This window comes from Excalfactoria chinensis, chromosome Z (assembly GCF_039878825.1).
Source record: "Excalfactoria chinensis isolate bCotChi1 chromosome Z, bCotChi1.hap2, whole genome shotgun sequence".
Lineage (NCBI taxonomy): Eukaryota > Metazoa > Chordata > Aves > Galliformes > Phasianidae > Excalfactoria > Excalfactoria chinensis.
Window position 1 is genome coordinate 14130673 of NC_092857.1, and position 23626 is coordinate 14154298.

The 23626-nt window shown below is 35.9% G+C and overlaps 1 protein-coding gene across 1 annotated transcript in view; it reads right to left on the bottom strand.

The window, feature by feature from the left end:
• Nucleotides 1-23626, bottom strand: part of HCN1 (hyperpolarization activated cyclic nucleotide gated potassium channel 1) — a 195462-nt gene that overhangs the window by 160790 nt on the left and 11046 nt on the right. The window contains exon 2 of the mRNA XM_072360351.1: nucleotides 11675-12098. Coding sequence (XP_072216452.1) covers nucleotides 11675-12098 — 424 coding nt within the window. The remainder of the gene's footprint in view (nucleotides 1-11674; nucleotides 12099-23626) is intronic.

The following is a 23626-nucleotide window of genomic DNA, read 5'->3' on the forward strand; positions in this document are numbered from 1 at the left end:
TTCGCCTCCACTGCCTGTGAGCACACAGTCTAGGCTTTCTTTCTTCCCAGTAGTTCCACGAAATAAAAATGTGAGTGACCAAAAACAAGCTGCAGAATAAATACTTGAGAGATGATTTCTTAGTGTGAAAAACAAACAAAGACCAAACACCCAGAGGACATCTAAGATTATTTATAGCTCAGTTTAAAAGTAAACTGTGGTTTGATTAAATTTACTCATCAGAAATGAGAAGAAGTTAAAAAAATACTTAATGGATTTGAATCTCTGTATTCCAAAATCATATTTGCAACCACAAAATATTCAGAAAAAAAGGAGAGAGCTGTGCCCTGAAACAGTATCTCTACCTATTCTGCTAATGAATTGGAATACAGCACAGACAAAATCTTATATACAAATGGAAAAAAACAAAAACAAAAAACAGGCTAAGGCAGCTGAATGCTTATAAGTCTTCAGAATGTCTTGAGAGAAAATAACAGCTGTTATGATTTCCAATGAAAATCCCACCAGATTCCTAAACTGCTTAAATTGACCAGAAATAGTTCTAAGTCATGATTTCTGTGAGGAACAGCCATTCTCTTTGTAAGTAAAAATATGAAAATACAGCAAACCAAACAATAACAATACTTTCCCACAAAATTAATAAAATCACCATTTAACAGCTAAGGAGCTGTTACCTTGAATAGACTTTGTCTTAGAATAAAGAGATACATTTTCTTGTGAGGTGGGAGGTGCACTGATCTTTTGTCATTTTCAACAGAGTGATTCTCCCCAATATCGGAGATGACAAGAGTGCAGTCAGGCAAGAAGCTAACAGTACTGAGCTTCCACCACAAACTGCCAATTCAGGAAGTCTAGGTAACAAACAGCCCTATCACTTCTACAGCTTTAACACTGCTTAGACTAAGAGATGGTAGTCATGGAAAACATTACAGCTGAGCTTTTGGTGCTGGTTTTCCAGACAGCAGCAGCTAACAGAAATCACAAGGTATAGAAAAAGAATCGTTAAGAGACATGAAGTTGCTTACCCCTTCCTCTCCTTTCACACAGATTTAGCATGCATAATGAGTAATACATTACTAGTTTTTAAAGCATATTTAGCACTGAAACACAGAGCTAGAGATGCAGTGCTGCTCGAAAAAGCTTACTGTCAAAGATCAAAAAAGGAGAAATAAAGGAAAATGAATCTCCTCAAGCATGAATAATAATCCTGAAACTCAAGCCTTAAGTATCCAAGCCACAACTTTTTCATGACTCACTTGGAACTATAACTTTTAAAATTTTTAAACAAGGCAACAAATTCCTTACTGAGATAACTAAGGAATGACTGGAAAATGTAGTTTTAGATAATTGTTTATGCTGGATTATTTACACTGAGTTTCTGAATCAAATATTTAATTGATCATTTTTCATTGTCTGACTGACTAGACAAACAACCTCGAGGTAGCTGTGAGGCCCAATAGGCAATCATTCAGATATCACTGTAGCAAATTACATCAAAATTTATGCTACTTTACTGACACAATAATTTTCAATTCTTAGTTCTAAATAGACTATTAAATAGTCACATGTGGCTTTAAAATTAGCATGCAGCTGAAGAGTTTGTGTACTAAGCTGCATTAAAATATTCAGACCATGTTCACTTTAGACAAAAGATCCGTACATATCTAAAAATAGGGAGAGAAAATTTCCCAAAAGCACAATCTAAAGTTGTCAAATTGACTTTACTGCCCTTAAGAGCATTAGTAATTGGCTGAAGCAGACTGAATGCAAATTGCTGTGCCACAGGAAAACACCCTGTATATCTGCTTTCCACTGCTACCATTTCCAAACATCTGGCTGAAGGAAAAGCAAATCACTTTTTCCACAAATTTAAACTTATTTAATTGCGAAACTAAAGTTGATAAGAACGACTAAGTCAATAATTAATTATTTTAATAAACAGAAAAACAGGAGAACTGAAACCTTCAACACTGAGGTTTTATTTTTACAGACTTTCCTAGGAAAATGATGGGAAAATTAAATGAAAAGGAAGAAACCATGTACAGTTCAACTGCAATTTGTTTTGCAATTATTTTGAAAATAAGCAGTATCTTCATTTATTTCCTTTGTTAAAAATTTATAGTATTGGCTAATTCTATCCAAGCAAAGTATTTTAATACCTTCATTTTCATTGTCTAGCAGTTACTCTGCCAGTCAAGAGCCTCAAAAACAGATTGAATTTTTTAAAAAAAAAACAAAAAACTGTTTTCAAAAGATCCATCAGAACACACATTTGTGATCCTCAAACATTAACAGAGATATAAATGCAAATCCACAGAAGGCTAAGATGTGTATTCAGTTACTAAAAATGTCACATTATAAAAAAGACAAATAATGACACATTTATTATACAATTGATTGGTCTAGGCATCAATAAAATAAGTGATAGTTTAAACAGTATTTACATGATTAATGCTGACAGAAAAATGGTGCTTGGCTTAGTTCACTGGGAAGTCTCCATATGAAAAGAGTATTTTACCTAAGAGAAAATACATGAAATCAGACAAACCTCTCAAGTGTTGATTACAGCATGGTGTGAATATATTAAGTTACTTGTCTGTAGACAACAGCGTAAATTTGAAAACTTACGTGACAGTTTTCTTGGTTTTCTACTGAGAGGTATGTAGGCAATCTCAGGAACCCTCACACTTGGAGATTATTCACATGAGTATGTGAATGCACGTTTGTTCAAGTTGCTTCAGTATTTTCTCCCATTTTCTTCCCCCCCCCCCCCCCCCTTTTTTTTTTTTTCCTTCCTTTTTGACAGTTTTATCTTTCCTCTTTTCTACAGGCAGCACAGTGCTCAGCACTCTGGCAAGATGACAGCTGTCCTCTCATAATTAGCCACCTTTTCAGCTCTTTACAGATGGTTTCTCCTAGGCAGCCATAGGTCACATTATCCCAGCTTCTCAGCCAGTAGTACCCACCTGGGTGCAGGGAGGGATCTCCAGAGATGCATATCCATTCAACACCAAGACTGTAATAATACTTAGCACTTCCTGGAAGTGGTTCATGCCAGATCAGTAATGCTGATTGTTGCGCAAGCCAGTGCATCTACAAGGTGCCATATCAATGTAAGCAGATGCAGTTTATTTTGCTGCTGTTGGTTCCAAAGCAAAGAAGATGAAAAAAAAAAGAGCTGTTTTCAGATAACAGTAAGAGGAAAAGACTATGAGCCTAGATGAATGGAAGGGCTATGTCAAAGCACATGTCTGTGTTAAAGAAGATGAAAGCAGTGAGGAAGAGAGCACGTTCTCCATGCAGGATATTGTGAGCAGTTCAATTGCAGCTTTAATTCTGGCTCAGCAGCAAGGAGCACAGTGCTTTCAATCTCTGAATTAGGTTATTTGCTCATTCTTTTCAGGTTACAACTATATTTAAATCATACATTACGCATATGGGATGTGAGATAATGTCATGGAATAAACTAAATGAGATTCAGGTTTCTTTCCATGAAATTCAGGTTAGAAATAACTCAGAATGTAACTTACAGTTGGAAAAGCTATTTCTACATTGCCAAGCCAGCTCCTCAGCAGTCTCTAAATAGGTTTATACAGTTGCCTTTTTCTTCCTAAGGTGTTAAGTTAGACCACTTCAGCTTTGTAAAGTAGAATCCTGCTCCTAACTAACTATTAAACTCCTATCCCATTGTCCTCAGTGAGATTCAGCAACCCTTCAAACAAATAGCATCCCAAGTATTTTATTGAGTTAGAAGGTAGTCAAATTTGATCAAAATCAGAACTTGATCCTCAGCCTGCTGACAGATGGTGAATTGGTATTATTTCCCTGCTCTTATTTGACAAAGTGCACAGACAAATTAAGGAGCACGACATGAGTGAGGAAGGGTGATGAGGCAGGCTGGTCTGCCCACCCTCACTTTTTTGCCTCTGAGACCTAAGACAATTGAGGTAATGCTATCCTAAAAATCCACATCAATTAAAGCACATACAGTGTTCTACACAGAGAGAGGAAACTAATGGGTGGTTGGTTTTATTTTATTGCTTTTTTATTTCTCTTTTTAATTTAAAAATGTGTTCACACCAACTGACAACTTTCCCCATGACGAAACTGCATCAACTTGAAACCTATAGAAACTATCCTTTAATACATGATTACTTAAGAAGTGGAATGCTTCTCGAAGTTAGGAAAAAGCTAAAATTTTTCATACCCAGCTTCTGACCATCAGTTTTAATCCTTCCAGTATAATTTCCTCCTCAACTTCCAATTAGTAATGATAAGAACTGTAAAGACATCTTGTAGCATTCTTAAATAAATAAATAAATAAATTTTTAAATGACCTTGTAAAAATTTATTTGACCAGTAGACTTCAGAAAGCCTTAAATGGTAATGATGGATCCCTAGCAATATCTAAAGCAGCTACAAGAAGAGAAAATGAAAAGAAATAAAACTTTGATGCAAATTTAAAATTTGTAAGTATTATGTAAGCGAAAATAGAAATAAAAGATCCTACAAGAATACCAGCAACAGGTCCGTTACTATATAAGGCATTTTTTTCCAGCATCTCTGTTCAGGGAGATTTATTTAAGGCCACAGTTTATCCCCCAGGGAAAAGTGGCAGTGCACAATTACCATCTTGGTGTACTTACACACGAAAGGCTCATTGTTGGCACAATAGGGTAACAAAATGAAGAGAAAGACTTTACATTCTTAACACTTCCTATTTAGTCTAATGGAAGAAAGATATTTTTATGTAAAAGTTATTATGCTCAAATTGCAAAATAGGAAATTGAACAGAATGCTATGTCTTGCTTGCATTTCAGTAATTGCCTTCTCTAAAAATCTGCTGTTCTTTTTTTGCAGCTAGTATTCTATTATTAGGAGAGGATGGATCATAATGTCTCCTAATTGTCACTATCAGTTACATGTGTTTTCCTACTCTTGTACAGAATCTAAAAGAGTGAACAAATAAAAATGTCAGTGTGCTCCATCACCTATGTCAGTAACAGTTCACACACATATGCTTTAGCCGCACTGACATCTAGTTTTCTCAAATAATTTTCAATGAAATACATAAAAAAGCACTGAAGAGCTGAGCATAATGTACCGACCTGATGTTAAAACTTCAAGAGTTCTTATGAACACTATATAAGCTATATAAACACCATATATTTTGTTTATATAGGTGCTCAGACTTGCATATATATACATCATGAGACTGACTTTTGCTGTTTTGAAAATGTTTCAAATCACATATTCTTCCACAGTAAATCAAGTTTTATTTCAGAATCTATGTATTATTTGTACAGCTCTTCTATCATTTCAGTTTTACACATGTAAGCAAATGATACTCAGTAGGCTAGAATTAGACAATCAAGGCAACATCAATACCTTCAACTGCTTTTATACTCTCTAATTTTAAGTCAGGAGAGAAAACAGCTAGCAGAAAGGATTCTGGCTCTACAGGATCAGTGCCTACAGATAAAATACCTCACTCTCAATTGCTGTCAGAGACACACTATCCATTAGGCAACACTGCAATCAAATTATGGAGGAATACCAGCAGTTTGAGTCCTACCTATAACGACCCGACAGCCAGCACAACTCACATGCATAAACAGTGTGTTCACCCTGTGGAACTGAGCTGGTCATCCTTTGCTGCATGCTACTTGATCAGCTTGTATGGCTTCAAATAGAAACCCCGTAATAAAGCAGCCTTGAGTAAGTGCCATGAACAGGTTCACATCCAAATGGAAAATACAGAAATGTTCCTATTAAATGTAGGGGGGGAACACAGATGTTTTTTGCATGCTCAAAATCTGAAAAAAAGAAATTCACTCAATGCAGCTGAAGTAGCCTATCAAACCTATTGGGAATAAAATACTTGCTGTTGTCACATTATAAGAAAAGTACATCCATGCTTCAGAATGGGACAGCCTTTGGCTGAAAACCATCATCAAGCTTCTCAAATGCTGTCCTTCTCAACATCTGGGACCATTCTATCAGACCACACAGCTCCTCATGGATTACAGAAGCAGCCATCTGACATGGATGGGCCACTGTGCTATGATGAAGCTACAGAGATAATCTACTACCATAGCTATATTAAGCAAGGTACACTTTTAGACTTTGTAATTCAAGCCAAAAGCATAGTATGTGGTTTTTTTTCCTGTCCAGATTATGCAAGAAGTGGAGAAGGTCAACATGTGTCAACATGACAACACCTTCGCCTGGTAATGACAACTTAAGAATAGGATTACAAATCAGGTGTTTTGAGACACAGCACAGCATAAAATGGAAGTCATCTGTGTAAGATGCAAATATCTGCTCAATGAACAACATGGACAGCAATATGAATAACTTATCCCTGTTTGATTAGTTACTCAATGCTAAATACAAGTTCAGTCATTCATATAAATTAGGCATGCAGCATTTTCCAAGCACAATTTTCCCCACAAAAAAAGGAAAGCAAAACTTGATTTTCAGTTTTCTACAGTTGAAACTGGCAGAAAATAGGTCTTTTCAATGGTAAGAAAACCAAAGAAATCAGTGCAGACAATTGTCTGCAAAATTTTAGAGGCTGTGTGACTGCCAGTAAGAGAAGGTAGACTCTCTTACTCCTACTACATCTTTTTTCCCTCTGAAGTTATTTAACCAAATTTCTTCCCTGTAACTCCTATGAGCTGGATGACTCAGATTTGATTGATGCATCTGTAAAAGGCAATAAACAATTATGTCCTACTTCACACCAAATGATTTCTTAAAATGAACTGTACTGGTGTCCTTTCTGCTGTACTGCACTAAGCCATATAGCTTTACAGGATCTTGAGAACATACCTTAAAGTATTGCCTTGGAGGAGAGGAATTAAAACTCAATGAAAAGAAAGCAAAAACCTTTTCTCAACTCCTACTTCTGTTAATTAAAACAAAGAAGACTGCACAACACCATCAATAAAGAGAAGACATCTTTGGAGACACAGTTCTCTCTTCATTATGTCCTCTTACACAGGACACAGAAAAATGAATAATGCCAATATCACTATGATACGTGTTTTTATCCAGCACTACCAAGTACCCACCTAGGTCATCATCCCTCCCTTGTCACACTATATTCTAATCAGTGATCAAATGGAGACACAATAAATCTTGTCTTCTCAGTAGGTTATAAGGGAATGAAGAGGTTTGACTTAATAAAGGGAGTAATGTATACCTACCACAGAAACTGCATGCTGTTCAAGTATGAGTCCTCTTCTGTCATCCAGGTACCATAAGCAGGTTACGCAGTATGGTTTTTAGGTAGTGATCAATAGCATAACAGAATATCTAGTTATATATATTTCTGTATGGTTATTAACAAGCAGAACAAGGAGGGGACACCTAGTGGTCATCAAAGACAATAAAGATCGTATAACGTGGAAGTGACAGATGAAACTGTCAATAAAGAACTTGATTTGGGAAAGCACTTCCATATTTACTCAATTTTTAAGTACTTTGGTGAGGCTTAGAATTCAAGAAAGCTTTTATTTATGATATTTGGTATCTCTGTATTATTATGATTATTAGGGATAATACAATAAAAAGTACAGACACTTTGTATGATAAGCTCAGAAATCTGTTGAATATGTTTCATCTAAGACTGGAGCTCCAGCAAAGCAAGAATCCCTATCAAATGTTCTGTACATTCATTAACCTAGAAATGTTTACCCAAATTGAGAACCAGACTTCAGTACAAGCCAAATCAAAATAAAACATGATGCAACTTAAAATTACTACATGTTCTCATGGATGAATGTTTGCAAAACCTAACCTTCTTTGCAAATCTTGCAATAAGCAATCTGTGACTTTAAAATCTGTTCTAATCCTAAAGAATCAGGCATCTCAGAATGAAATATTCATGGAACATTTCCAGGAGTAAGAATTTTACTTACTGGTACTTCTATTAGGCCATGTCCTGTGATTAGGATAGCTTTAAGAAAGGCTTTTAAAGTCTGTTTTTAAGGAGTTTCAGGAGAAAATTATTATTTGAAAATATCAGTAAATTTCTATCATAAGTAAATTTAAAGTGGTTTATCATTTGAAATATTTTAATTGAAACTCAGAGGAAAAGAATGAAATTCTATTTCAGAACATAAAGTAATTTAACAGTGGATTCATTCTAAATTCTGAATATCTTTTAATTGTTCAGTTATCTGTGAGTATTGGTAATGTAACTTAGAAGTTGAGTGCACATCAATTTAAGATGTTCAGAAGATTAAAAAAAAATCTGTCTCAATACTTTTAGAACTATTTTTCAAAAAAAAGATTTATGGATGTCACCACTCAATGTTTACAGTTATTCTATTTCAATGACACCATTTTTTATAGCTTTGTTTTTAAGTTATCCACTGTCTAGTTCTCTGCATATTAAATTCTTGACCATGTCAGCAATATTATACAGGTTCTGTCACACTGGATTATCTGAATATAGTAATGTTAAAGTAAATATATGCTAGGTCCTGTAATTCATGTTTGTGTTTTGCTTTTCCAGTGTTTTTATTTCTGTTTTTGTTTAGTTAGGATATTTTGTTTGGTTGGTTTTGGAACCAAAGCCAAGAGCAAACAAGAAAACAACAAACAAACTCAGAAATCACAGCAAAAGCAATTTTTGCAATCAGCAATTTAAATAAATGTTTTTCCCTAAATGTTACATAACATGATTGTGTTTAAATATGTATCTCTTTGTTATCTCTTTGCTCGCACCTGGGCTTTAAGAGACTAGCATATTAGATTCTATAGATGAAAAACAGTTTTAGAACAATATGAATTTGCAAATTCAACATGTACCCCATATTCCATTTAAATGTTTCTTCTCATTTCACGGAGTCACTTGTTCGGGTAAACTATTTACAGCAGACTAACGTATCAATCCATCCATGCCTATTAGGACCAAAGCCCTATTACTTTTTATCAGTTAAGGCAAAAACTTCTGCAATACAAACACTACTTACCTCAGTGGAGCTGATAGCAGCTTGATACCAATTTCATTGATTTAAATAATGTGGAAGAAAGAAAATGAACCATATTTCTCTAGTGTCTTATAAAAATCTCTGCAATTTTTGCCTAGTCCTCTTAGAGTTTAGGACACTAACCAACTGAATATTAGCTATGTGATACTAAGAAAATGAAAAGCTCTAATCTCAACCTACCTTTACTATTTAATGCCATATAAATACTTCAGTGGGATATCAGTGCTGTTATGCAACCTGGCTTGGTCATTTATCAGTTTTCCAGGAAGTCTGTGCTTCACAGTTTATGAAGAATGAGCTTGCTGTCTTCTCAATTACTTTGATATAATGCCCATAATTTTGCATACAAACATGCATTATTTTAAACTTAACTTCATCATATTGAAAACCAACACTTCAGACCATAGGCAACAAATATTCAATCCATTTAAACACATATAAACAGGCTCCAGCTCTGTATAAAAATCAATTAAGTCACTGGGTGCTTCTGTAGTTCATGTGTACACACAATGCAGAATAGATAAATATGACCAGCAAAGGTCTCACTGACTGTTACTGCCTCTGTGTGATCATCTGACTGTCATTTCCAAATTAAGCCAAGTCTGGCTACCCAGTTTTGCCATTTTAAAACTTAATGATGCTGCAACGTTCAATTTTTCCAAAGTTGTCCTGGATCATTGTGCAGTACAGTCTCACATTCTCCATACAAAGTAACAATTAACTTTTGTGGTAACAAATACCAAACATGACAATCCATATGACTACCTTGGCTACTGATATGCATAATATGCTATAGAATATAAGTTTGTTTTATTTTGTTTTGCCTAATTTTCATTTTAGTTTTTATCAAAATCTGATTCAGCCTACATTCACCTTAGGGTACCAGCCAGTAGAAGTCTTTGTTCAAAGCAGTCACGAAGCCCACTGCTGCCTCCCTGAAGTTTCAGACTCAAACAATAACACTTCTGATCCCTTTCCACCTTCCTGAGAGCAATCAGGAAGCATTATAATATGTTACCCAACATAAAAAGGATTGAACTCATTTTTAATAAATGCCAGCATTATTTAAGTATTACCACAGAAATCAAAAGTAAAGTTACAATCAAGCACCTCAGGGACATTAGCAGCCTTGAACTATAGAATACAACAGCAAAACACCAGGCATTGCTAGACAGGACAAGATCTGGTAATTTCTAGTCCTAGTCAGCTCTAGATTCAACTATTTCTGATTTAGAATATCTGATTTATCACTGATAACAGAGAAGAAAAGGGGAAAAAAGTATTCATTTCTCTTCTTAGTGGGGCCTTATAGTGGCAAGCTATTAACTCAAGCTGCCAGAATCTAATGTCATTGAACGTGTTTCAGAAGGTTGTCTCTCTACAAAGCACAGAGCAGACAAAAGCGCAGCTTTATGGTAGAACTGCAAGATATGCTTAATCATTTGCCTCAGTTAAATTGAGTACATAACTGCAGTGCTCCATTTCTGCGTCAAAAATAATAGATACACTGTATTACACAGAGGCAAAGAAGTAGAATTCACAAAACATACTAATAAAAATAATGACCTATTTCAGGTTTCTGAGAAACAACTATAAATTTTGTATACATTTGATACTTAGTATCAATCAGCATCATGCTGGTTTTAATATGATCTGACTTTATTTTGAGGCGGCTCAGCAGTGAGTTACTGCTAAACCAGAAAGTGAACACAGTACTTTAAAATGGAGTATCTAGCAGGAAAAAAAAAAGCACACAAATGGTAGAAAACCATTCTCCAGTATTCATTTAATTAACTAAATGTTCATTTGAATAAATAATTGCACAATTTTTTAATAGCATTTCAATGAAAATACAAAATAATTCTCATTACATTTGGTGAAAAAATAAAAAAGATGTAGAAAACAGCAGTTATTTTTTCTATGTTTTTAGCACTTCCTTTTAAAACGTATTATGATATTTAAAACTGCAGAAATGGGGACAGGCAAGAAATGAAATGCCTGAATCATGGTAGTATGTGCCAAAGATTTAAACGCTTCCTAGCTATAAGCAAGCCAAATTAGGGAATGCCATAATTTTCTGTAAATGTCACCAAGCCAAACTGGCAGGCAGCATAAGGTCACATCTACAAATAGTGGAGTTGACAGTTTAGAAGGAAATGACTCAAAATTTTAACTACCCATTTTTATTAAGGTCAGTATTCAACTTGTTCAGCCTCCATACAGCCTTGAAACAATGAATGTTCTAGGAAATCTACTCAATTAAAAGTGGTTTCAATTTCTTCTGTGACTATATGTATCCATACGAATATACGTAAGTTCTCTAGATCTCTGTGACTGAAAGAGTATTTACTTCTTACTTCTAAACACTAATCACCAAAATCAAGGGCCGTTTTAGGCGGCTGCTAAAATTTCTGATGTAGGAGTTCGTCCATCCCGATTGTGCCGACAATCCTACACACTTTATTTCTGTGGTTATCAGTCAGAAGATGGTTACTCCTCTGTGCTTTCTTCCAAAAGGGCTTTTCTACTAGCACGTCTCTGTAACTATGCCAACTGGTGAGTAAAAGCCCATTAGTCTAGCCTGGGTCTTGTGAAGCTCTTCAACGGTACCTGACCAATTGTTTTATAGGAATAGAAGCAAACAATGTTATAATTGCATATATGTCTCTTACCTCTTCCCACTGGTGTATGTATCTAATCAGTCTTGAAAGGCGTAGTAAGCGTAACAGGCTGAGGATTTTTGTAAATCTCACGATACGAAGTGCTCTTGCTGTCTTGTAAACTTCTGAGTCCATTCCTTTTTCTACAATGAGAAAGATATAATCCACTGGTATTGATGAAATGAAGTCAACCACAAACCAGCTTTTTAAATAATTCATCTTAATGACTTTAGGGTCCAGTATTATTTCAGAGCTGTCTTCATTAACAGTCCCAGTTCTGAAATTCATTATCAAGTCCAATAGAAAAACAGTGTCTGATGCCACATTGAAAATAATCCATGGTGTTGTTGTTTGCTCTGTGAAGAATGTGATTCCAACTGGTATAATGACAAGGTTTCCAACCATCATGATGAGCATGATTAAATCCCAGTAAAATCTGAAAAAATGAAAGAAACAGAATGGTTGATACAATGTGGCATAACTTGCTTAGAAAAATGACCTCTGTTACACCAGTTTTTCTAATTTCACTTCAACTACATTTTTGGTTCCATGAAAATTAATTACAGTACCGAAATTTGGTATTAGTTTTGCCCAAATGCACTTGTATTTTAGGTTACTATTTAAATTACATTAGCAATTATGCTACTCTTTCATATAGAGATTAAACGTATACAAGGTTTTCTTGAGCATTTTGTTTATGCGAGAACTCCTGATTCTTACATAACTTTAACTCCTATTTATGCACATTCAGTAGAACAGTAATTATTGCATTTCATTATCTGCCTTACTTCTCAAGAACATGTATCTCGAATAAAGCCAATACGGTGCTAATCATTCAATGCATCTGAAAGAGATGCATGTGTGGCACCCAGCAGACATATATCATGGAATCATAGAAACACAGAAACCTTAGAGCTGGAAGGGACCTTTAAAGGTCATCTGGTCCAATTCCACTGCAATGAACTGCAATGAATGGGACATCCACAGCTAAGTCAAGTTGTCCAGGGCCTTATCCAGCCTTGGTCTGAAAGTCTCAGGGACAAGGCTTTCACATCACTGGGCAGCCTGTTCCAGTGCCTCACCACCCTCACTGAAAATGACCTTTTCCTTATATCTAATTTAAATCTACCCTCTAAACTTGAAGCCATTTCCCTTTGTTCTATCACCACAAACCCTGCTATTGTCTGTCCACTTCCATCCTGCATCTCCCTTTTAGATACTGAAAGTAAGCTCTCAGGTCACCTGACAGCCTTCTCCAGGCTGAACAATCCCAGCTCTTCCAGCCTGTTCTCATAGAGGAGATGTTCCACCCCTTGCACCATTTATGTGGTCCTCTTTGGGATGCACTCCAGAAAGTCTGCATCTCTCCTGTACTAAGGACTTCACATCCAGACACAGTACTCCAGATGAGGCCTCACCAGCACAGAGCAGATGGGCAGGATCACCTCCATCAACCAGCTGGCCATGCATCTTTTGACGCAGCCCAGGATATGGTTTGACTTTCTGGGCTGTGAGGGCACACTGCTGGCTCATGTCCAGTTTCCCATCCACCAGGTACCTCTGGTCTTTTTCAGCAGGGCTGCAATCACTCAATCCTTTCATTCCCCAGCTTGTATTGGTAATATGAGTTGCCTTGACCCAGATGCAATACCTTGCATTTGTGTTTGTTGAATCTCATCAGGTTCACCCAGTCCCACTCTTCAAGCCTGTCTAGGTCTCTCTGGATGGCATCCCATCCCTCTGGTGTGTCAGTTGCACCACACAGTCTGGTGTCACCAGCAAACTGGCTGAGAGTGCCCTTGATACCACTGTCAATGTCACTGATGAAGATATTAAAGAGTATCAGTCCCAGCACCAACTCCTGGGGGACACCACTCATCGCCAGACTCCATAAAGACACTGAGCAATTGACCACCACTCTCTGGACTTGATCCTTCATGCTTCTCCACTCTCCTGTCAAAATTTGTGCTTAGTAAAGTAAAGTAAAACTGGTGCCTACTGCCAATCTCATGTGTCTTATAAATGCAGTTATATTTTTTCTGGTTTCTTTCCAAATGGAAACCCAAATGTCTAACTGATAACATATTAAAGATAAGTACCTACTTACAAAGGCAATTGTACCATTACAGTGCTGGAATAACATCTCAAGAAAAGAAAGAAATCACACAAGCCAAAAATAGAAACCAATATTAGACAACATCAAAACTTCCATCCACTTCTATCTTCTGAACTGAACTTCTACACATTTTAACAACCCAACAGATTACTTTATTTCAAAGCTAGCTAGGAACATTGAATAAGTTGTGACTTCCACCGCATAAAATGCACTGTTTTGTTCCAGAATCATCTACTGCTCCTCTCCAAATACTTACAGTGTTCAAAAGCATACAGATGGCCAGACACATATATTCATTATCTACTACAGAAATAGCAAGTAGACCTGCCTTTTACAAAAAATATACATCCAATCTGATGGAAGATTTCAGTGAATAGAATACACACGTAACAGATTTCTAGAAAACTGTGTTTAACTTCTGAATGTTAGATTGCCAAATAAAGTTTTTCTTGATCAATAAAAGAACAGAAACAGAACCTGCAAAAGCCTTAAACTCTTGTCCCATTTGAGAACAGAAATGTAACTACACAGTCTTACACTCAGAAGTTAGTGGTATTAGATGACCCCTCGCAGGTTTCTCCCAGGCTGCAGTATTCTATTATCCTATGACTTTCTTGCATTTTCATGCATGGTATCAGTACCTCTGTGTTTCCAGGATAACCCCATAAAAATCACTGATGTCTTAATCACTAAGAGAGAGTTCGCACACTCAACATTACAAGTAAGCAAAGGCGGCATGATCTGTTCAGCTAAAAGACCTGGAAAGGCACAGAAATTGGTCCGCATCAGTTTCTCATGTTCTTACTGGACTTTCTAGAGGATCAGAGCAGGAATGGCTTCTCCAGGACCTGAGCAGGCCGACAGCTGCAATGGGTTCTGTGTGGTGGACGTGCCACCAGCACAGCATTCAGTACACCCTTCGAGGTCTCTTCCACTACATTGGCACAAACCACCTCACAAGCTACATGACACTCCAATCATGGCAAAGGTCCACGGCAACTAAGAATAATTATATAAGTTTAATTGGAAACAAAATGTGGCAGAATCACAACCGTATGATTTTTTTTTTAAATTGCATGCAACATACATCTTTAATTAGATTTCAGATATGTTTTTTACATGATCTGGATTTATAAATTTCCTTTGTTTTAGCTTTATCCAGAAAATATTTATTGGTTCACAAAAAGATGATCTAAGAATACAAAATAATTAACTGTAACTGTGAAGCACAGTAAAAGCAGAGTGGCATAGGACTGAGGTTGGCATGAGAATTCCTAATTCTTTCTATGATGGTAATCCTACAGAGATTAGTCTGGACTAGCAGTTGAGACAAAATTCCTTTAACAGATACACAGAGAAACTGCATAAAATAGACTTTACAAGTAATCTTCCGTGTACTACAAAGAGATTTCTGTTTTACTCGTTTTCAGTCTTACGACAAATGTGAAGACTAAATGCTATAAAAGTATTTGTGCTTAACACTTACAGCACTTGCCATACCCTATGCATTGGCACAGGTTTCCAAACACATTTCCTTATTTCTTTCATTCATATAGTAGGCTTAACTGCTGTACTACATGCTGTTTCAGTAAACTAAAAATATGATACAGAAGGAACCACAGATTTATATATTGCTGTTACCATGCTGACAGGTACAATTACCATAAGCTTTCAATCAAAATATTTCACAGAGGAGATTTTGAGGAATAGAATTCTCTAAGGAATCCTGAAATGAATGGGAAATAACAAAAAAAAATTATCACAAGAGATATACACATATCTGTGGATCATTCCTTAACACACCATTCCTAGATTTTAGATCTCTTAAGCCCAACCAGCAGGGTGTTATGTAGTTATATAACTAAGGCTATCCAAAGCCACATAACAAACAGCTACCCAGCCAAAATAAAATCTAATACTGAATCAGCTGATTTTATCCTACAATAATACAGTTTAGCGGATCAGTATCCACTGTGATTATGCAAAACACTGACGCTCCTGACACTGAATGTCAGCAAAAGTTATGGTCAAGTCAGGGCTTCAGTAACAAAATCTAATGGTACAGACTCTGAGACTGCATCAGTTTTGTGCTTTGACTTCTAGTGCACAGTGTAGTACAATCTGATTAGATAGCTAGAAAAAACAAAGTCTTATTACTGTACAATTCATTTTTTATTCAGAAATAAATGTTTTCCTTTAGGAAAACATTTCCACAGACTATTTTCCTGGCTCCAGTATACAATACTTTTTTCTCAGGTGAGAAAAACTAGATGCCATTCCTGCCATTGCCCTCAGTGATCTGTGCAGAGAAAGTAATACAATGCTTTCCTTGCCCAGTGGTTCAGAACATCCTACTATTCATGTAACAAGAGCCTGCTGAAAAGCTTTATGAAGCAGTGCAAGAAGCTGCTGTTGAGACAAAGAGGTACCCCCCATTTTAAGCTATTTTTATTTGCTTTATTTATCTATTTATTTATTTATTTATTTCTATTATTATTATTATTATTCCTCTCACCCCATGAGGGTAGTTAGAAATATTAAAAGCTTACAATCTCAAAGTTTCATATAATTCATATAAATTGCTCTGAAATGTTGACAAAAAGCAAGGGAGTGGTAAGGCTGTGACACAAACTTGTTGAGAATTAGGCAAAAAAAAAAAAAAAAAAAAAAAAAAAAAAAAGAGTCTGAGGTAAGAAGCATTCAGAGCACATATGAAGAAGCTAGAACTACCTTAGCAAATAGTGACAGAGCTTACTCTTCCTGCACAGCTACCTCAGTAAAGCTACTGCAACTTAACATTAATTGAAACCACAGAGACCAGACTGAATCACTTGAAATGCTTCTCAGTGTTCTAATATCTCTAGGTGAAAAAAAAACCTAGTGTTAACACAATGTTAAAAGACAGCTTTAGAAATTTTCTACTCCTCTAAAGGAAACATTTTATAAAGAAAAACATTACAGTTACTTTTGAATTGTCAAGTAAAATTATTTTGAATTTAGCTCTCCTTCAGTGATCTTCTCACTCATATTTTATGTACTACAATTTCCAAATTCACTGATTACAAGGTATTTTTTATGTTGACAGAACATGCTTAAGCTTTGGTAGTTTACTTATTGCTACTGGTTATCCAGAACAGGACAGCCTGTTTAAAATGTGACTACCCAAGAAGTGAAAAAGAACTACTTAGTACTAATTAATCAATGCTTGTTCTAAGCTCAGTAATGCAAGGCACTATAAATTCTAGCAGACACTTTATTTCCCACTTCATATATCCCATACAGAGAAATCTGAGTTTTAAAGAACAACATTTTAGCTCTGAAGTAGTTAATTTGCTTCATAATTTGCAGTATTTACAACGCTCTAAGAGGTCACTGAGATTTGCATTTCCTACCATTTTCAGGTTGCTGCCCACTGACAGTCCAGAAGTCCTTAAATCTGCCTATTTTAATATATGATTATTTTTATGGTACACCCAGATTGACCTAACAGAAGTTGTCAGAGGCGTCACAAATCACAAAGTGAACAACTCTAACAGGCTGGGTGTAGTGACTCAAGGTTACAGAGTAGTCAGGGCCTTCCTTAAGATCAGTTTTCCAGTTTCCAGGAAGACAATAACAATTTGATTATTCAGAAACAGCAGAAAATGAAATGCATTCATGTAATTCAGCCCCATACTCATATGCTCATCAGCCCCATACATTATGAAGTGGAAGGAGTTTGAAAGAGACATTCAAGCTGTTTACAAAATATCTTTAAATCCAAATCTGATGAATCAGAAAATCAAGTTTTTCACTAACTTTCCATAGAAAATCTGTCTCCTTCTTTATTTAAATATTCTGATCAGCTAGCAGATGCAAATATTCAGCATTCTCCTCTCACCTTCAAACACAGACTTTCTTTTACTTCATGGATCATCAATTCCCCTAACAGAGAAATCAATAGGCTATATGGAACAAATCTTAGTAGAAATAACAGCAATATAAAACTTCATTACAGCATACTGTAACAACCACTAAACTCGGGATTAGCCATGTCAGAATTTGATTCTCACAGGACATGCTGTCTTTCTCTAGCTTTTCAGCTCCATTAATGTTATTCTTTTAGTAACAGACAGAAAAGCTAGACACACCAGACAACATGTGAACCTTACGGAGAATGACTGGAATGTGCTGGAAAGGACAGGAGGAGGAAGAAGGGATGATTTTCATCAGGGACCCCCAGTTGTTTTCATGATGGCAGAGGTGTCCATTTCACCATGCTTCTTTTCAGAAGGCAGCATGAAAATGAAATACGAAAATTCTTATATTTTGACCAGTAACATTGGTCAGCACCCACCACGGAAGGAGGATTAAATGTTTACATGCTGCAGCTATACTGCGGAGTGCTTCCATGATTTACAAGTTCGGGTCTCCAGATGTAGCATATGAAAGACTATTTAAATTACTTTTTTTTTTTTTTTTTTTTTTTTTCAAACCTGTGTTAAAGCTGGGTTTCTTGTTTGTTTGCTTTCAAAATAAAATATTATCCTGATTGTTTTAATGTATATTCTTTATTCCCCTCTATGTCTGCTCTGAAAACTGTTAGCATTTTTTAAGTAAAAACAAAGATTTTTTTTTTTGCCCAAAGAGGTTGTGAAGTCTCCTCCTTAGAGATCTTCAGAAACTGCTTAGACAGTGTCCTGCTCTGGGTGTCCCCATTCGATAAGAGGTTAGGCCAGATGGATCTTTCCCATCTCAGCCATTCTGGGATACTGACAATCTTGTAAAGCTGACAGAAGTCATTTAACTCTTTATTCCTACCAAATTTAAAGCAGCATATTCGAGTTCTAAGATTAACTCCTAAACTTCAAGTGCTAGTCTTAAACTGAAGAAATATTACAAATTAAGGATGAAATTACTAATTCAGATGAAAATTTAATCCAAATTTGTTACTTTTTTTTCCTTTAGCACATACTAAGCTCAATGAACTTTCACTGAATTAGATAGGAAAGCTGCTGAAGCATCACAATAGCCTCTTCTACCTGCCTGAGGCTGGCGTGTCATGAGGCTGAAGTTCTGAAATTCAGCTTAATTACGGGCAGTACTGGACCTGGAAAACATTCTAGCTCAAGGTTTTCATTTTCTTTCAGACTAAAGGTAAGCAAAACAAATAATAATGATTTCTGGTGGTCGGAAAACTTCATTTGATGTTAGACCAGTGCTGAAGTCCTTCACTTAAAGCCAAGCCATACACACTTAGAAACCCAATCCATGTGCCATGCTGTTATTTTTTTTTAGTGAGAAAATGAAACGTAGAAATGCTGACTTCTTTTTATTACACAGCTACACACTGCATCTAAAAAGTAATAAATTACAGGTTTCCTACTTCCCCTCCCCTCCCCACCCCCCATCCCCCAAGTATTTTTACCTGATAACAAAACACAGTGCAGGAGATTTGCAGCTTGCTGCACAGTTGTGATTATATGCACAAGGCAGATGATTACATGAGTACAGTTCTCAGGGAACCTGACCAGAGCCCAGTCAAGCCAATGAACAACAATTAACTAGTTTCAAAATTCGTTGGTTATAGCATTTGTTTAGGTTTAGCTTGAGTGCTCTGCAGGCTTGATTAGTAGGAAAGAAAAGTCACAGTATTGTCCATAGACAGTGCCTTTAAAATTAACTAATCTACACTAAATATATACATATTCAGTAAGTTAACTAATAGATAGGCAGTAGATGTAACATTTCATTAGAAGATCTGTAATTACTAGTACTCATCCAGTAGCTTCTGTCCAAAGTTTCATAGCACTTTACAGCACTAACAATATTCTGAGATGAAGAAATAAAGTCTGTGGAGTGCATACTAGGGAGGAGGATGAAGAGGACAAGATAAATTTATGTAACATGGCACTATTATTTAATAATGAGTCTCTTTGGTTTTAGCCAATAATCCCCTACCATAAGTGCCTGAATACATCTGCTATTTGTAGTTACTTTTTCTCCAGAGAAACTTATTAAACTACAGTAGAAGAATTAAAGCCTGACTTCCACTTAACCTTGGGCAAGAGCAGCACATGCTCCCGATGGAGTACTGACACCGCACCACCCCTGCCTTTGCAGTTCCTCCTTTCATTAGCTCTGCTCATCAGATAAAGAACAGGCTGGTACTCCCATCCAGATAGCTGCCAAATGGGGAAAGAATGCTGGTGGAGAGTCCAAACACACAATTGAGTTTGCTCCTGAAAAATGCTGAATCTATTTATGGTGACCTGTACGCCAGTCACAAGATGATCGAAATTGTACTAACATGCCTTACAGTACAAATGATGCATCTTCCCTGGATTCAGCCCCTCTGTTTAAATTGCTATACCATAGCCTCTCAGTATTGAGAAACATTTTGTGTAGTGCTCCAAATGATGTTTCAAATTCATATTGCCAATCACAAATTGCCACACACTGTCAGCAAATTTCTGTAGCAGATGATATCTGGGGGAAGGGAGAAAAAGCATTCCGATCCTCAAATTAGAAAGGACCGCTTTAAAAGCATGAGAAAAAAACTGAAAGTGATGGAGATCTAAAAATATTCCAGCTGCAAAATAATCTTGTATCTCGTGCTGGAGCACTTGAATTCATTAGGAATTCTGTAGTGACAGAAGTGTTAAGAGTGCCAATTAAAAATATGACATTTAAGACACTTCTATGTGAAGTAGAAGTTGAGAGGCTTTCACTGGGAGAAGCTCTCTAAAATTCTTCTCAAAGCATTCTTTTTTGTTTGTTTTTAGAGATTCTTTGAAAAGCATAGAAATGAGCAAAAGCCTTATGGCTAACATGACGTTTAGTATGTTAACTTACAGATTTATGGAAGAATAAGAAGAATTAATAAGGTTCTTTAATAGATGTATTTATCCTTTTAACCAATTCAATCTCCCAGCTATCAGTGTAATGTTTAAACATTAAAAGTTTCTGCTAATAGAGAAAAGTTTGTTTTCTTTACTAATCTTTAGAGGAGCATCGGGAGAAGAGGTTATTTGAAATGTACTCCTTAGCCATTTTCCATACATCCTAGGCACAAGCAATGGTGAGGACAATGACCTTTTACCACCGAGTTATGAACAACCGAGTTGTTCTGTGGTGAATATCTCTGACAACAAAAACAAAACTAGAAGCTTCAGCTTAGTGCACACAAGATGCCAGTATTTCTGCTATACGTACTAGCAATTCAGTTCTGATAATTGGGTGTAAAAAGGTCTCCGTGCATATCACTGTAAAAGACATAATACAAGCTAACAAGTAACTCCAAAAATGATCAATTAGTTAGCAGAATACAGGATCATTCTTGGAAATTTTTGTTGCAGATAAGACTGGGTACCATGTTTAAACTAAATCAGAGCTGAAAACTGTATTATGTTTCAGCCAATATTTTGTAAACTAAATTTATGTTATCAATTTATTTATATCACTGAAACATCAATTAATTGAAGATAATATTTGTACCATGCAAAATATTTTACGAGATAACAGAAGCACCTTCCACAAGCCAGCTTAAGCCTCTCCCCATATTAGGACATCCTGATTGAGGGTGATGCAGGGCAGAAGGTAAATGCTCAGCCAGGAATTTCAATATCAGGTTTCCCTAAGATCTCTCAAAACACTAATTCACACTTCATAGAGTGCAACACCTGTCTCTACCACAAAAAGCAACTTGTGCAGGTTGCTTATCCTCATGACAATTGCATATAGAAACCCCTATTTGTTTCATTATTCAGCTGGCATCCAAATCCCTGTTAGACATTTGCTTTCCATAATATTGAAATGGGTGTAATACAACTAACATTTTTTAAAACTTCTCAATTCACATTCTGCATGCTTCCATCCTTCTGACAGCACAAGCTTTCTGTTTGCACTGCCAAAACAAATCAGCTCATTATATTGCTAGACAGAGCAGCGATCAGATAGACTTGATATTCATTTGCTTGAAACAATAAAAAAATAAATAAATAAAGCCCAAAACAGAAAAGCAAGCAAGAAAGAGAATATATGATGCTCAAATATGTTCTAGTTACTGGCCTAAGTAGCCATGATCTCGTTAATGTTAACTCTACCTACTTTTAGAAAACGTCTTACAAAGCATCTGCAATAATCTTGGCCAAAGGTAGAGCTTTGAAATACGAACTCAGTTTCTGGAGATGCAAAATACATCTCGGAGATTTATGGACAGGTGCAACTGAATGCTACTGACAAACAGCATTTTTGCAGTTTTATTCAGAGGGGGTAAAAAAAAGGATCTTTCCCTCCCCTTCCAAAATGAACCATCATCATCTCTATGAGCACCTGTTTAATAGATATTTTTCAAACTGTGAAACAAGGGATAACCCGCAACATCTGGTACACCAGAGAGATTGCCTCAACATGCAGTGAGAACTATTCTCTTTCCTGTATGCTTTGCCAGCAGCAGCACTGCTGGGCATGTGCCTCTCATGGTTCCAAGTAAAAATGAGCTTCCATTGCAGTTTGTCACAGGTACACAAAACAATGCAGCAGTGGTCAAGATCCATTTGAAAATACTTAGCTGCATTAAATTTTTGTGTTGAAATGCATCTGTTAATTATTTTAATCCGGTCATATGAAATGGTTGTTTTAAATAATGAAAGACATTTGATACCAAAATATATGTTAATAGAAAAATTTATATTCTACCTGTATTGAGACACAACTATCAAAAGTGAAGTTGTTATTAAAAAGAAACATAGGTATATTGGATAAAGTTTTCCCATCCACACTTGCCTTTATTATTTAATAAAAAAAGACAATTTCTTTGAGCTTCAGAGAAGCATGCCAGTTTGCAGCCTGAAAAAATAAAAGATTGATAATGATATTAAGATCTGAAAACTTATTCAAATGTAACCACAGGCTCTGTTACATGCTTCATCCATAAATATTTATCAGAAAAAATATAAAAGTGAATTATTGAATAATCTACTTCTCCACCAGCAAACTTCATATTTTGGAAGCACATTTCATTTTTCACAATTGGCTGTCAATTCTCTTGGTAAAGAAATTCTCCATCTCCAACCTTCAGGACTTCAAAGGAGGCACTACCCATGCTTCCCAGGGACAGGATGGCTCTGGCAGTCAGGCATGACATCCAGGTTAGGGGTGACAAGGGAAAGTAAGTGTGACTAGTGAAGCTGCCTCTAATAGCAGCCACTGATAAGCAGCTCTAAATAAGAAACTTTGGTCAGGGACCTATGACCTGAACTGCATACAAAAGCAAAAGTAATGAAGAAGCTATTTACTACTGTGCAGACAAATGATGTTAGTTTTTAGATACCAAAACAAAAAGAGCATCTGTTCTCCATGGCAAATGAAATGCCAGATATCCATATTTATCTTTCATCCCTTTTTACACAAAATGAAATTTTCTAAATTTTTTAAATAGGTTTCTGGCTTTCAGCAAAATAATTTTTTTTAGTTTGGAGGTCTCAGAATAGATTTTAGCCACAATCCAATTTCCCCTTAGAGTTAAAAGAAAATGAGTTTAGCCAAATATTTCTCCAGAACTTTTGGAGGACAGTGAGTTATGAACTATTCAAATAAGTTTAACTTAAAGATAACTTAAAGACAAAAGAATTAGAAAAAGTTAAATGCATGTTGATAACTCATTGGAGGAAATCAACAAGAAACTAATTATTGCTATAGCTTCTCACCAGAATCTTAGGAAAAAATACTGATCTGTAAAAAACTCATTCAAAATATATATACCTATCTCTATCTATACACACCATGTAGAGAGAGATATTTGAAAGAGATGGAACAAAAAACATATGCAAATTCTTTTTATATATTAATTCAGAACATTCACATGG